The sequence below is a fragment of the Taudactylus pleione genome, unplaced genomic scaffold (genome assembly GCF_031769625.1).
Source record: "Taudactylus pleione unplaced genomic scaffold, aTauple2 ptg000122l, whole genome shotgun sequence".
In the NCBI taxonomy this organism is placed as follows: domain Eukaryota; kingdom Metazoa; phylum Chordata; class Amphibia; order Anura; family Myobatrachidae; genus Taudactylus; species Taudactylus pleione.
In genome coordinates, this window is record NW_028284524.1 from 12,024,511 (window position 1) to 12,041,448 (window position 16,938).

At 44.7% G+C, this 16,938-nt stretch overlaps 1 protein-coding gene across 1 annotated transcript in view; it reads right to left on the bottom strand.

Moving 5' to 3' along the window:
* Positions 1 to 16,636, bottom strand: part of WNT10A (Wnt family member 10A) — a 73,002-nt gene extending 56,366 nt beyond the window's left edge. The window contains exon 1 of the mRNA XM_088472352.1: positions 15,947 to 16,636. Within this exon, the coding sequence (XP_088328478.1) occupies positions 15,947 to 16,011 (65 nt within the window). The 5' untranslated portion in view covers positions 16,012 to 16,636. The remainder of the gene's footprint in view (positions 1 to 15,946) is intronic.
* Between the last annotated feature and the right edge of the window lie 302 nt (positions 16,637 to 16,938).

A 16,938-nucleotide genomic window follows, 5' to 3' on the forward strand; every position in this document is an offset into this window, starting at 1 on the left:
ACCTAATTGGGAAGGGCGTGTGAAATCTGATTTGTCCCATACAGTGATGAAGGGGTACCGATCCCTTTGTACCATTGTTATCCAGGTATCACTGCCAAATACAGAGTGAATCCAATGGCTGCAGTGTTGATACACAATAATTATGCAGTATACAGTAGCTCACCAGCTCTAGATGTAGGCGAGCGCTGAAAATTTGCAGCAGAAATAGCTCCATGTGTAAGGTGTCTGACTGCCATTTGAGAGTGTGAGAGGTGATAGGTTTGAGTCCTGGTTATGGCATCATACTGAAAATAGCTTGTGACTGTTGGTGGTTGGGGAGGTGGCCAGATGGAGGGGGAGTTGGCCAGGGAGGAGATCAGGGTCAATAGGAGATGTCGGGGATAAAAAAATAGGAAGCTAGAACATACTTACCGAATCTGTATAAATCCTTTCTGGGTGCAGCCCTGAAAGCTGCTGTTGCTGCAGGGCGGTTCGGGGAGTGAGGCCAGACTGTTGAATTAATTAGGCCCCACCCCTTTCCCAGAAAAATCCGCAATTTGCTGGTCCTTCCCATTAAATTCCATCCTGCGAACTTTACTAGAAAGTGGGCAGGAGATATTGATATGGTTGGAAACTTTAGCTAAGAGGTCATTGGCAAACAAAGCTTATTTGTGCTTCAATCTTCCAATTGAAAAACTGGGATGGTTCTTATCGTCCTAGCACGGGCCTCGACAGACAGGATGAAAATGAAGTGCACAACCTTGCCTCGTTCCACTAGAGATGGTGAAGGGATCAGAAAGAATCCCATTCACCCTCACCTGAGTCAAGGGGATATCATGCTATGTTAAAATATGGGCACGACATAAATCACCCAGGTCCAAGTGCTCCAGTTCCCCCCTAATAAGAACCAACCCAAGTGGTTGAATGCCTTTTCGGAATCTGTAAAAGGATGGCAAAAGGTTGTAGTTCCTTTTCTCCTTTTTTCCCACTAATATCATGTCCTTGAAGCAAATATTAAATTTAATAACAGGTCATGTAATAACAGATCATAATTAATAACTAATTCTAAACCATTTAATAACCTATTTGCAAGACTTTACCCAGGAAATATACCTTTAAATCATTTGAATAATTCATTCAAGAAAATAGTGCACACAGGTATGAAATGAAGTAAAGGGAAGTGTATTTCAATAACAAGAGATTATTCAATAATATTCACATATATTAATCATCTTGTATTTTACAATCCAACAAAATCCGGGATTTATTGATAAATTGGGGAATACAATCTATCTGAAGAAAACACTTAGAAGAAATATACAGTATATAGAGAGAGAGAAAGAAAGAGAGGTGATAGAATCTAGGCCCTGATTCAGAGCCGGACGCTCTGACAGAGCGCTCGCTCTGAATCAGGGCAGTCCCTGCTCCTTTTTGGAGCGTCCTCCTGGCCGTTCGCATAACTGTGGGTGACCACCCACAGCTATAGCGAGCTGCCAAAATGATGGTCGTGATGGTCAAGACCATCGTGACCATCGGGCTTGCGACGAGACCCTGCGATAGGGTCTCGCTGCCGCAAGCCCTGGAGTGCTTTTGGCTCTATCAGAGCCAAAAGCCCTCCCACTGACATCACTATTGATGTCAGTGGGGCCGGATCCAGACGGTAGGCGTTCCCATGGGAACGCCTCCGTCTGGGCAGCCACGCCCCCGGCACGCCCATCAAAGGGGGCGTGCTGTCAATCACCATCGACAGCACGCCCCCTTTGGTGCGAGACCCTTAACAACGGCTTGACCGTCGTTATTCGGGTCTCACGCATGCGCACGACGGAGGCACCTCCGTCGTGCGCATGCGCACTTGGGCACCATCGACCCGCTTGCGAGCGCTCGGCGCTCACTCGCGAGTCTGAATCAGGCCCCTAGTGTGTGGGTGCCATGGGGTATGTGAGAGATAGAAGTTTGCATGGTACACAGATTACATATTATTATTATTATTACATTTTATTTATAGGGCGCCACAAGTGATCCGCAGCGCCGTACATACAGTAAAGGGTACTCAGAACATTACATGGGCAGCACAGACGGTGTAATGGTTAGTGTTACTGCCTCACAACAATAAGGTCATGGGTTCAAGTCCCACCATGGCCCTAACTGTGTGGAGTTTGTATATTCTCCCTGTGCTTGCGTGGGTTTCCTCCGGGTACTCCGGTTTCCTCCCACATGCCAAAAATATACTGGTAGGTTAATTGGCTCCCCACAAAAAAAAAATTACCATAGTGTGTATGTGTATGTGCATGTCATTGCGAATATAGATTGTAAGCTCCACTGGGGCAGGGACAGATGTGAATGGTAAGATATTCTCTGTAAAGCGCTGCAGAATATGTGTGCGCTATATAAATAACTGGTTATAATAATAATAATTACATTACAATACATAACCAAAATATAAACACACAAGTAACAATTAGTAACACAATTCTCCATACACAGTACAGCTCTGAAGGTGAAGGCTGTCATAGAACTGCTAGAGAAGAAGGCTGTGAGACAGTGGGGAGGAGGACCCTGCTCCTAGGAGCTTACAATCTACTTATATTACATAAGTAATATACATATATATCAAGTGGAATAAACACCATATAAGGGATGATACATATCTATTGTGTTGTGTTCCTCTGGCCTTCATCTTGTCCTGCCTGCAATACTCAACATACCTCCCTCTTCCTTACTGCAACTCATAGTTATACCCCTAATCTTATCTACCTGAGCCCTTCTCATGGTACAGATGTGTCCTCTTGCATCATTGACATTCACGCTGCAAACGTGCGCACGCATCGCACCCTGCTGCGTGTGACACAGTACGCCATGCCGGAGCAAATCGGGTGCGAACACAGCGTGCGTAACTGTTCATTGGCACGCGACTCGCACCATATGCGGTGCGATTTGCAGCACAAGCGGCAAATATGCAAGTGGACATATCTCTATGCTTGAAAGTGACATAACCTACGTGTATATTCTTTGTTCTATACATTAAGTTATGCATACATCACTCCCTTCAGTGGAATACCCTTATTCCATTCTATTAAGAATTTGGTTGTTACATAACCAAATTAACATTCAATCTATTGTAACCTAGAATCCTAATTTAGATCAAGACTTCAGGATAATAGCCTTTACTTCTTTGTATTTTAGATAAAGAGATGAGGGGTGAACCCAGGCCCGCCAAGAGCCGCGGCGGGCCCGGGTAACAGGGGGCGTGGCCTAATAGCGGGAGGCGTGGCCACGCCCCAGTCCCGAAAAAAGAATAAGAAGTTTTGCACCGCCGCTAGGCGACGCTGTGCGCTGGGGAGGGGGGGCGCTCTGAGCCCCCTCAGCTTGGCTCAAAGCCAGGGGGGGCACGATCAGGGTGATCGATCCCCCCCACAGGTATAGGAGACTGCTGTGGCTGCTGCTCAGCAGCCACGAGCAGTCTCCCACTGCAGCATGCTGGGCCGCTGTGAGGGAGGGGGGGGGGCAGTGCCAGACCCGGGCCCCCGCCGGGCCGGTCAGAAAGCCCGGGCCTGGGTAATCTGTACCCACCACCCCCTCTCGGCGCCCCTGGGTGAACCGCGCTTTATAGGTGCGGTGAGGGGTGTGGGGTGAACTATAATGTATGGGGTGGAAGGGGGATGGGCTGGGTAGGCAGGTGCGGCACCATATAGTAGGGGTACCGAGTCCTATTAAAGTAAATCTAAATAATGATTATTAGTATATGTGCTCCTAAATGGTGTGGATGTGGGAATGGAATGGTGGGGATGGTAGAAGGGGGTGTGTGAAAAAAAGAATTGGCGGGGAATGTCGTGGTGATAGATAAAGCCGTGTACGTACTGTATGTCTGTGGGTGTCGGGTTATGCTGTGTATAGAGCGGGAAATGCCACGGTGTGGGTTGGGTGGGTGACTGAAGAGATGTGTTGTCTCAATAGGTGTGATGGAAATGATAGTCAGACACCAAAAATGCAGGACCAATCCTTTTACTGAGGAAACACAGTGTTTCTCTAGAACGGTGGAGATGCTGTGGGGATCTGTCTTATAAATTATTTTTCGGTCCAGTAATGGTTACTGACCCCTGTTTGCAAATATGTTGCGTTGTTAACTCGGTGGGTGGACCCTTTCAGGGGTCTCGGTTCCGTGCAGTTCTAGACCTCACATTACTCCTGCTGGACCTATTGTCTACAGTCTTGGGGACTGAGTGTAACTGTTATATGTGCTGGGACACCCTCAGTAAGTGGCATCCCGTTCTGGTAACATTAGTTTGAGCTTACCCACTGGTAGGAACGCTGGTGTCCTGCCGTGCCCTCACTCTCCTTTATGGCCCACTGTGTGATCTTATGCTTGCATCCTCCGGGTTACGGTGGTGCGTGCCCCATGGTCTCGTGGTGGGGTCTGTGTGGGCTGGTGTGCCTGAGGCAGTGATGATGGAGACCGCACTTGTAACAACAGTGCCATCGCTGCTCGCGGTGCAGCACCAAGTGGTGATGTGAGGGTAGGTTGCAGTGGAGACCCCGCGAGCCCGTGGGGTGAGGATGCTGCCGGTGGTATAGAGTAGTGCAGCGCACTAAGGGTCTCATTTACTAAAGAGTTTTATCACCAAAACGAGTGATAAATGTCACTGTGTATAATAATGGTGCTCCAGCCAATCAGCTCCCAACTGTCTACTGTTAGAAAAATGACAGTTGGGAGCTGATTGGCTGGAGCACCAGTTATCATACACAGTGAAATTTGTCACTTGTTTTGGTGATAAAGCTCGTTAGTAAATGGGGGCCTAAAAGTCTCCCTCCAGAACCTGCAGTTCTGGAGGGAGTGTAATGGAGGAATTGAATGTCCAGTATGTGTAGCTCCTATTTATTTTGACACTGACACATTTCAGCCTGCCGACCTTTATCAAGGAGTTACTGCTGTGAAGACAGATCTCTACTTATTGGGAACTTCCGGGTCATGTGGTGAGTGGGTGACCAATCATAGTGGTCCTCTGCGATGTCTGCCTTAATGGTGTAAAGGTGTGTATCTATCAATGACTAAGGAGAGCAGTGACTGGGCCGGCTGTGAGCGGCCAATCAGAAGTGAGTGAGTGGCCTGAGGTGTACAGGAATTCATGAATGGGTGAGTGAGAGTAAGTAAATAAACTGAGTCAGAGGGTGAATGCAGTACTCTCTGAATGGCTGCAGGCTGGACGGACCAAGTGCGGGTAGTGGTGTGTGTAACATAGCAATGGGTGCATGTATTGCTACTGTGTTAGGTATGAGTGGAATGTAATAGTGCTGGTCAAACTTAATTGGTCCGGGGGGTGGCATGGTGCTTGCCACCCGGACCAGGGTGAGTGTAGGGATGGTGGGTAAAGTTTGTGGTGTGGTGGGTTGCGGCAGGGAATGGGGTGAGGGGTAATTGTGGCGGAGTGGAGTAAATTGAGGAGTGGGACATGTGAACTGTGGGGGGTAAGAGGATCTCTTTGGGGAATGCGATAGGGGAGAAACTAGGGGGCGAAGGAAGAAAGAAGGGACATGTAGGAATTAGGCAACGGAGGAAGAGGGGAGGGTGCGGGATAATCTGGAGTAAGTGTGCGTCTGGTGTGTGAAGTCGTGATGCTTTATTTTAAATTGGCATGCTGGTTCCTAAATGGAAGGTCACGTATAAAAATAGGGGACCACCGTGGGAGGTGATGACTGATATGGGGACATTAAGGTTAGTAGGGTGCGTGCTTATGTTGAGATGTTATGTTGTTGCTAGGTGTTTTGCATTTCAGTATGATCCTAATGGGCTCCCTAGGAGGAGAGATGATGTATGTAGAATAGGTCACAGCTGTATTGAATACAGTTGATCATGTGGTGTTAATCGTGGAAGGGGCAAAGGTGGGGTAATCGAAGATGAGGAGATTGATCTATACAATAATCTGAGTGTTTTATTTGGAGATGATGGGTTTTTATTTAATTATCTATGGTTAGACCATGTGGTGTGAATGTTTGTAATGTGAACATCCAATTAAGGTCTTCCTGGAGCTACACATACTGCACATTCAGTTTCTCCATTACACTTCTTGCAGTTAATAAGGTATCAATAAAGTCAATCAATAAAGTAGTATAAGAAGAAAAAAATAATACAAAAAATATGAATAAAAATAAATGTAAAAATAAAAGCACCAAAAAATATTAGCCTAGTGTATTTGGCAAAATGAATTATGATCATCCCCAGACCCCAAAGCCAGAACACAAGTGTCAGCGTCATCCCTAAAAGTCACATCAAGACAACTGGCGGCAGAGATACCAGTTCATTGTTTCAAACTTTCAGCTATTTTTTTTTTTACATTTTGGACTGTAGTGACAGATCCAAGTGTTCTTTATAAACCCTCCATATTTTATAAAATTGCACAATACCCGTTTCAATGAGAGGTAAAGTGGCTTGCCTGTCAAAGTACAATAGTTGCCATAATAAAGTTTTAACAGTCTTCAGAAGAGGAGGGGTAGCTACAGTCCAATTACACAGAATTATTTTTTTGGGTGCAGTAACAATGGAGGTTAACAATGAAATGACCACCCAACTGTTCTGACTCAAACGGGTTCATTAAGTACACACATAAAATAGTGAGAGGGTCTTTGACCAGATGAAGATTAAACAGAGCATTGACAAATCCATCCACCTTATCCCAGAAATGTATAATTTTAGGACATTCTCTTAGATTATGGTAAAAGGTGGTATCTAGGCGTTTACATTTAGGGCAATACCCTGATTCAGTCACCATCATATGTCTTCTGACTCTGAGATATAAATGTCTTATGTATTGTCTTAACAGGAACCTCTTGTAACATAGAGGAGCGTAGAAGTCTCAAAAAAATATGCTGAATATTTTGCCATATACAAAATATAACAGGATTACTATTAGCATACAGGCTTGTTATAATATAAGCAATGGAAAGTGCAGGAATTGCACAAGAATCTGGACAGAATTATTGTTTGAAGTATCCAGAAACAATTTGTATCACTTACCAGTACAGGGATGATTTCACAATGAAGCTCAACAAGGCACATCTTTTACTAGGGGATGGTTAATCCGCAAACATATATGTAAGGAGGATTTGGAGTATAGTTACAAGCCAGAAAAAATTTGATTGGTTCCTATTATTTGCGCAAATGTGTCTTGCACAGGTAGGTGTGTGCCAATATTAAGGGGTCTATTTACTAAGCACTGTTAGGAGACAGAGTGAAAAGTGATAAGGTGCCAGCCAATCAGCTCCCAACTGTCATCTCACAGGCTGTGTTTGAAAATTGACAGTTGGGAGCTGATTGGCTGGCACCTTATCACTTTCTTATCACTTTTCACTCTGTCTCCTAACACTGCTTAGTAAATAGACCACTGAGTGTAAAAACCTTGCACAACAATTGTCATCATATGAATGGTCATGCTGACCATAAATAGAAATGTCACTTCAAAGCACATTCTACTTTCACTTTAGGACCACCCCTTTGTTAATTGCAGCTTTTACTTCTTAACTAATGCCCGTTGTAGGCTCATTTATCTCTTAATTATGTCTCTAGTACAAGGGGACAACTCTGTGTACATTTGAATATTTAATTGTACAGTGTGTGTGCACATATAAATGCGCTTTCTCATACCAAGCTCTATGGGCCTGATTCAGAAGTACTCGCAGTTGCATTCGTAACTGCCATTTCGGGCGCAGTGGATTTGTTAAAAAATGCTAATGACTCTGATGCCATCTTGTGTACATCCGCCATAGACGTAGAAAAGCTGGAACATCGGTCGCACATCAGTTAACCATCAAACATCTGAGATCCCATATGCAGCAGTTATGTGAAAATATGCAAATGCCGCAGCAGCTGGGATTTGTATTGAGATGCCCACTAGCGGCGTCTCAAGTCTGCCGTTTGTATAAACAGATGCAACATCAGTCACATATCGGCAGGGGCGGATTTTCCACAAGGCAACATAAGCAGCCGCCTAGGGTCCGGCAGGTCCCAAGGGGCCCGTGGCTGGGCCAGGCAAAACTAGACATCATGTAGTTGGAATCACTGTTCCTGTGTCCAGTGTAAACTGTTCCCAGAAGATCACTGCACTCCCAGAGTTTCTGCACTCTGCACTGTAGTCTCTGCAGTGCAAGATTGAGTAAGGTGGAGGGGAGGGTGTGGCTTCACAGTTCCAGCCAGCTCCATGCGGCCCACTGGGGGGGCTGTGCACCCGCTGGATGCCGGAATAATGGTGCTGTGTGCGGGGACCCAGTCCAGAAGCCCCATCATCTGGACAGTCAGAGGACAGAGATTAGTGCGAGGAGGCTGTAGTGTACACGGAGAGGTGAGCTGTGCTGGGTCCGTGGTTTTGCTGCAGTTCACCACCAACCTGCTATAGTCCTGGAGCCACAGGGGGGGTGGTTGATGCTTCAACACCCATCTGCTATAGTCTGGGAGGGGGGGAGGACGGGTTGTATGTCTTCTTGTGCTGTTTGAATGCATAGTAAATGAATATCTGTGTCAGTAAGTGGTGTTAGTAAGTGTGCGTGTCAGTAAGTGGTGTTACTAAGTAAATGGTGTCTGTGTGAGTAAGTGTGCTGTGTGAATGCATAATAATGAATGTCTGTGTCAGTAAGTGGTGTTAGTAAGTGTGCATGTCAGTAATTGGTGTTAGTAAGTGTGAGTTTCAGTAAGTGGTGTTAGTAAGTAAATGGTGCGGTGTGAGTAAGTGTGATGTGTCAGTAAGTGTTTGTGTCAGTAAGTGGAGTGTGTGTCCATAAGGTCTGTGTCAGTAAGGGGTGTCTGTCAGTATGTGGTATCTGTGTCTATAACTGTTTGTGTCAGTAAGTGTTTGTGTCAGTAAGGGGTGACTGTGTCAATGACAGTTGTCTGTGTAGGTAAGTGTGCCTGTGTCACTAGGTGGTGTTTGTGTCAGTAATCAGTATCTTTGTCAGTAAGCAATGTCTGTCAGTAAGTGTGTTTGTGTCAGTAAGAGGTTTTGTGTAGGTAAGTGTGTCTGTGTCAGTAACCTCTGTCTGTCAGTGTGTTTGTGTCAGTTAGAGGTGTCTGTGTAGGTAAGCGTGTCTGTTAGTAAGTGATGTCTGTGTCGTGTCAGTGTTTGTGTCAGTAATGTGTGTTAGTAACAATGTCAGTAAGTGTGTCTGTATCAGTGTCAGTAAGGGGTCTGTGTCAGAAAGTGGTATCTGTTAGTAAGGGGTGTCCCTGTCAGTAAGAGTGTCTGTGTGTGCGTGCAGCTACTGTATGGCGGTAGTGTTTGTGTGAGGCTATGGGGCAGTGTATATGTGTGCGGCTATGAGGGTAGTGTGTGTGTGCGGCTATGAGGGCAGTGTGTGTGTGCGGCTATGAGGGCAGTGTGTGGCTATGGGGGCAGTGTGTGTGTGAGGCTATGAGGGCAGTCTGTATGTGAGGCTGTGGGGGCAGTCTGTGTGTGAGGCTATGGGACAGTGTGTGTGTGCGGCTATGAGGGCAGTGTGTGTGTGAGGCTATGGGGGCACTGTGTGTGTGCGGCTATGAGGGCAGTGTGTGTGTGAGGCTATGAGGGCAGTGTGTGTGTGAGGCTATGGGGCAGTGCCTGTGTGAGGCTATGGGGGCAGTGTGTGTGTGAGGCTATGGGGCAGTGTGTGTGAGGCTATGGGGGCAGTGTGTGCGTGAGGCTGTGGGGGTAGTGTGTGTGAGGCTATGGTGGCAGTGTGTGTGTGAGGCTATGGGGGCAGTGTGTGTGTGAGGCTATGGGGGTAGTGTGTGGGTATGCGGCTATGGGGACACTGTGTGCGGCTATGGGGACAGTGTGTGTGTGAGGCTATGGGGGCAGTGTGTGTGTGAGGCTATGGGGCAGTGTGTGCGTGAGGCTATGAGGGCAGTGTGTGTGAGGCTATGGGGGCAGTGTGTGTGTGAGGCTATGGGGCAGTGTGTGTATGAGGCTATGGGGGCAGTGTGTGTATGCGGCTATGGGGACAGTGTGTGCGACTATGGGGGCAGTGTGTGTGGTTATACTGTAGGTGAAGTGTGTGTGTCAGGCTATGGGGACAGTGTGTGCGGCTATGGGGCAGTGTGTGTGGTTATACTGTAGGTGCAGTGTGTGTGTGTGAGGCTATGATGGCAGTGTGTGTCTGAGGCTATGGGGGCAGTGTGTGTATGCGGCTATGGGGGCATTCTGTATGTGAGGCTGTGGGGGCAGTGTGTATGTGAGGCTGTGGGGGCAGTGTGTGTATGCGGCTATGGGGGCATTATGTATGTGAGGCTATGGGGGCCACATGTGTGTGTGTCTAAAATAGCATTCAGCTGAGGGAGTGGGACCCCAAACTGATATCTTGCTTAGGGCCCCATGAGGTCTAAATCCAGCTCTGCATATCGGTCACAGCATCTATGTTCTCAGCAACCCCATGGTCGCTCAGATTGTCTATTGGAATTAAGCCTCCGGAGCCTGTGTGAGGCTATGGGGGCAGTGTGTGTGTGAGGCTATGGGGGCAGTGTGTGTGTGAGGCTGTGGGGGTAGTGTGTGTGTGAGGCTATGGGGGCTGTGTGTGTGTGAGGCTATGGGGGCAGTGTGTGTGTGAGGTTTTGGGGGAGTGTGTGTGTGAGGCTATGGGGGCAGTGTGTGAGGCTATGGGGCAGTGTGTATGTGAGGCTATGAGGGAGTGTGTGTGAGGCTATGGGGGCAGTGTGTGTGTGAAGCTATGGGGGCATTGTGTGTGTATGTGGCTATGGGGACAGTGTGTGCGGCTATGGGGCAGTGTGTGTGTGGTTATACTGTAGGTGCAGTGTGTGTGTGTGTGTGAAGCTATGATGGCAGTGTGTGTCTGAGGCTTTGGGGGCAGTGTGTGTATGCGGTTATGGGGGCATTCTCTATGTGAGGCTGTGGGGGCAGTGTGTATGTGAGGCTGTGGGGGCAGTGTGTGTATGCGGCTATGGGGGCATTATGTATGTGAGGCTATGGGGGCCATGTGTGTGTGTCTAAAATGGAATTCAGTTGAGAGAGTGGGACCCCAAACTGATATCTTGCTTAGGGCCCCATGAGGTCTAAATCCAGGTCTGCATATCGGTCACAGCATCTCTGTTCTGAGCAACCCCATGGTTGCTCAGAATGTCTGTCAGAATTAAGCCTCCGGAGCCTTAACCACTGTGTATGAATTTGCAGGCACAGACGCCCTCAAAATGGTTGTGACACTCCTGCATTTGAGTCACTACCTCGTTACCTGACACAAACGCTCCCTGACTGTTAAACACTCTGCATTGGCTCTCTGTAATGAAACTGGCACATGCGCAGTGCGACTCATATGCCTGGGCTGTACAAAAATAATCACTCAACACCACAAACATCGGTATTGCATCCAACTCTGAATCAGGCTCTCTCTCTCTCTTCAGATAAATGTTTCTGGTTTATAATGGTCTGAAATGTTTGAAGATCTTTTCTCTATGAAACACAACACTGATTTTTGGCAGATGTACGGTATACAGAGAGAGAGAAAGAGATAACAGTTGCCATATTAAAAGTAACTGCCCTATATATAAGTTTTGTATATTTATACTCATTGCCAGTTTATATGAATTTTAAACTTTTTTCAGAAGTTTTTTTGAGAAAGTATAATTTCCTCTTTGTAGAACATAAGGTGCATACACACGAGACGATTAAAATGATCGATATGAATGATAACAATATCGATCATATCGTTATCGTTCATATCGTGTATTTTTTGGTACCTTCCAGCCCACCAACAACCTGCGATGCGCGGTCACACATGGACGATAACGATATCGTTCATCGCCCATGCATGCAGGCCAACCTGGTCGATATTGACCAGGTTACTATAAGCCATCGTTGGTGAGTTGGTGGTGTGTTGGATAATCGATAACGATCATCCAGCACACTCGGGAGATCGTTCAGCGATATCGTTATCGCTGACAGTCATCCTGTGTGTATGCACCAATATATTTGCCAATACAGAGCATATTTGCATGATTTGCAAATTGTTCAGTTGTCTAAATATCTTTTCCTACCAAAGCTGATGTTTTACTGTTGTAGACTCAGAACTGGAGGATTTAACATTACATGTTCTGATCTAAGTAGACAAACTGTAATTATGTTATGTTTATATTAGACAGGTAACACCTGCTCAGTTATTGTAGGTATTACTGTCAGACTAGAACTGTAGTATTTTCTCAGTTTCAAATATCCCATTTTACTGGCTGCCTCTATTAGAACAATACATATGTACAGTCTCACTACACTGCATGAATTTTCTAGCAGTAGCAAGTGTCAGGACGCAGTCAGGATACCGGCGGGCGCTATCCGACAGCACACTAAAGATAGGCGTCGAAATCCCGACGCTTATCATTAGCCCCACTACAAAATACCGACACTCTGCATACCGAACGAATGTAAGCCCGGCAGTGGCAGGCTGGGCCAGAGGGCAGGGTGCCATGTGCCTCCCTGGCCGCTCTATTGCTGAGCGTCGTGGGCCACCTCCTCAGGAAGCAAAGAGGCTCTGGTAGCCGTAGTAAGAGGGAAACAATAGACCCCACGGTGACTTGCGGGCTGCAGTTCAGATTCCATGCGGACAGCTAGTCTGCTGGAAACGTCCCTCCAAATATGGCCACTGCCTAGGAGGAGACAGATGCTAGAGGTCCTACTTGACCTCTAGCGTCTGTATGTAAATCTCAGTATCTGTTCTTATTATGTATGTGATTATCTGTGTCAGGTGTTATTCTGACTTTGATTCTCAGTACATTTTCTTATTCAGTATGAAATTCATACTATATGTTATTATTCTGTATGTAATTCTCAGTATCTGCTCTTATTCTGTATGTAATTCTCAGCACCTGTCCTTATTCTGTATGTCATTCTCAGCATCTGCTCTTATTCTGTGTGTAACTCTCAGCATCTGCCCTTATTCTATATGTCATTCTCAGCATCTGCACTTATCTGTATGTCATTCTCAGCGTCTGCCCTTATTCTGTATGTCATTCTCAGCATCTGCACTTATTCTGTTTGTAATTCTCAGCATTTGCTCTTATTCTATATGTCATTTTCAGCATCTGCCCTTATTCTGTATGTCATTCTCAGCATCTGTTCTTATTCTTTATGTAATTCTCAGCATCTGCTCTTATTCTGTATGTCATTCTCAGAACCTGTCCTTATTCTATATGTAATTCTCAGCATCTGCTCTTATTCTGTATGTAATTCTCAGCATCTGTCCTTATTCTGTATGTCATTCTCAGCATCTGCTCTTATTCTGTATGTAATTCTCAGCATCTGCTCTTATTCTGTATGTCATTCTCAGTGTCTGCACTTATCTGTATGTCATTCTCAGAACCTGTCCTTATTTATATGTAATTCTCAGCATCTGCGCTTATTCTGTATGTCATTCTCAGAACCTGTCCTTATTCTATATGTAATTCTCAGCATCTGCTCTTATTCTGTATGTAATTCTCAGCATCTGTCCTTATTCTGTATGTCATTCTCAGCATCTGCGCTTATTCTGTATGTAATTCTCAGCATCTATCCTTACTCTATATGTCATTCTCAGCATCTGCACTTATTCTGTATGTCATTCTCAGCATCTGCTCTTATTCTGTATGTCATTCTCAGCATCTGCACTTATCTGTATCTCATTCTCAGCATCTGCCCTTATTCTATATGTCATTCTCAGCATCTGCTCTTATTCTTTATGTAATTCTCAGCATTTGCTCTTATTCTATGTCATTCTCAGCATCTGCTCTTATTCTGTATGTAATTCACAGGATCTGCCCTTATTATGTATGTCATTCTCAGCATCTGCTCTTATTCTTTATGTAATTCTCAGCACCTGCTCTTATTCTGTATGTAATTCTCAGCACCTGCTCTTATTCTGTATGTAACTCTCAGCATCTGTCCTTATTCTATATGTCATTCTCAGCGTCTGCTCTTATTCCTTTCCCTAAGTGTCTCTAATTGTGTTATAGTATTTTCCACTGTTCAGTATCTGCTCTACACATTTTCTGCTGAAGCCCACAATAGAGCATGAAATGGGGTTATTTACTAACAACATGCATATGTACCAAAATCCATTTGCTTTTCTTGCATACAATCTGTAAGACGTAGGGCCTAATTCAGAAATGTGTATTTAAATTTAATATTTACAGTACGTACATCTCTGCTGTTTGCAGATCTGCGCATGCACAGGAACTGCACTGCACACTTACAGACCTGTTTCTGCGATATCGCTCGCAGCACCCAAAAAGCCGCAGCATTATTGACATGCTGCTGGTGTTTGGGGGCGGAGACAGACAGCATTCCGAAAAATGGGAGTGTGTCAACTATGTTTTTTGGGCATGCCGACGCAGCTTCACTGGCCTTGGCAGCGTGATTTCACCAGAAATCCTGAGTAACTAGAGGGTTACTCATATGTTCTATGTTCATGTAGTTGATACGATTCTGAGTCTTCAGATGCAGCATTAGATCAGAGAAGCCAACAGTGGGCATCTTTTTACACAAGACACCTCCTGCGGCTATTGCATATTTTAGCCCAGTCGCTACCCTGCGGCTGGGTGAATAATGTCTAATGTCTTGGTAATTGATAACTATAGATCACCACACATTTGTAGTATTTTTAGTAAGTAGTTACTAAATGATGCTAATTTGTGCTGAGATCATAGTTATGAAGCAGATATTTGTTTTCATTAGTCTAACCTACACTCAGTTACTCTTAGATAATAATTGATTGTTATGGGTGACATCCATCATATTATTAGTAACCCTTCATCTCTGTGAAAAGTTTAAGGAAAATACCAGTCTGCTCAATTACAATAATGAACATTAAAGATAATTTTCAAGGATCGTGCTTACTGAATACAGTAATGGCTAGCATGTGGAATTTTTGTTTTTTATACCCAGGTATCATAAAGATGAAACATGATTCACTCAATATCTAAAGTAATAGGGAAAAGCAATTTAATTGCATTATTTTGTATCCCAATACAAAGTTAGAAGAAGTAATTATGTATATGCGGCAGATAGATCTGCTCTTTCTTGAAATCTGTGACTAATGTTATTATTCTTCATTTGATAGATCAGTATTTCTTTCAGATGGTTAAGTAGTTGTATCACAACAATCATTTAGAGGTGACTGAAGAAACTAGTTATTTCTAGCAGTTTCTGGTTATATATTACAGGATGACAGGTTTACAACCTCCAGTAATTAACTGGTACCCTGTGTGACCAGATCTTCCACATTATCCAGGACATTTCTGTTTAATATTATAGGCTCTACTAGACTGAGGGCAAATATAGCAACCAGGGTGAGCCTGCTGTGAACAGTTTGGTATGTAAAGAGCAGGAAATCTGCTGTGAAATAAAAACATCACTGTTAAAAGTATTTAACACAACTTCTTCATTGCTCTCAGGCGAAAGGTTACTGCTGGCAAAGACACCAGATAGGCGTTTAATTCCTCCGCACTTAAAGTATCTAATGTGACATTCCTGCACTTTTTTAATGGAATTATATTTACTCCAAAGTGACTGATGCCTACATAATGTCTCCCACCCAGATAGATGCCTAATTAAGATTATGGAGTCACTCAGTACATTTTATCATCTATTAAATCCAAAGTATAAACTCCACTGTCCTAAGTTATATCTCTGAAAACATTATACCCTGTGCACAGTAATATACAGAGAATGGAGAGCTGAATTCTATACATTCTTTGAAATAGAGGCACGTACACAATTAGTGGTTTGGATTCAACAAGGTATCAGTAAGTCTTTGAAGTTGGGACTTCTGAGAATGCTTAGATCAGCACAAGCAAATGAACATGAAAATTATACGACCAATCGATGACAAAACACAATAAAGTGTTGTCATACAAGAATGTCATCAAATATTATTTTTCTGTGGCCTTATGTCAGAGCATATAGCAATACAGTATACAGTAGGTGCCCTACCTGTACTTTTATATACATAGAGACTGTACATGAAGTGTTACCTCTGCATGGAGAGCAGGAGTCCTGTCAGGATAGTGAGGATTCCAGGAAGGTACCACAGTGCCATGTTGCTTTTCAGTCAGTCTGGGATGCTCCCTGACCCTTTACCCCTCTCTTCCCTGCTGTCTAATTTCATTGATGTATAGCTGAATGTAAGCAGGGGTCATCTTTCTCCACTGGAGCTGGAGAAAGTTTTCCTGATGGCGGAACCACACGACAATCCTCTGGTCAATGCTCTTTACACTTCCAAGAGATTAGTGACAGTTGCGAACTGATCAGTGGTGTTTGTCTTCATTCCTCCACACTGCTTTAATTCTTCAAAGGATTTTCCTTAATGTAACCCTAAGGACTGCTATATGCTCCTATATATTTTCTGTCAGCCTGGGCGACTCTGACTTCAAGGTCCAGCTAGGAGAATACCTGCCCTATCTACCTCTTGCAACTGTTCTTCCCTCTTAGCCTCAGAATGTAGATACTCCTTTCAGTATCCCTTTGCCCTCTGTACTGCACTGTTCTTCTTCTTCTTTCTGAACACTGTTTTCTCTGGTTCTAGAGGTTCTTGTAATCCTCACATGGTCCTCTAAATTGTTTTGTCCAGTTTGCTGCAAGTTGCTGTCAATAAGTTGATGATTAGGTCAGTGTTTGGATATTGTCGGTGTATTGCAGAGAAGCTGTCACAACTCTGTCCTCTCCTGTTATGAGCCTGTATGATCCACCCTCATTACACTTCCCCTGCGACTCTCCACCTCTTTAAATTACCCTCTCTACACTGACTGTCACACACCCCCATCCTCCCTCCTTTGCCATCATCTGATGAGAGGATCAAGTACCCAGGTTATCACACATGTTAACCTGATGCTGCTCTAGCTGAATCATTATATAAATAGATTTGCTGTGGTTAGATAGTATGGTATATTATAGTATATACTATGGTTAGTACAGGGATGCAGAGGAAAGAGAGTCACATGTAACATATTTTTATGTCTGTAGACTC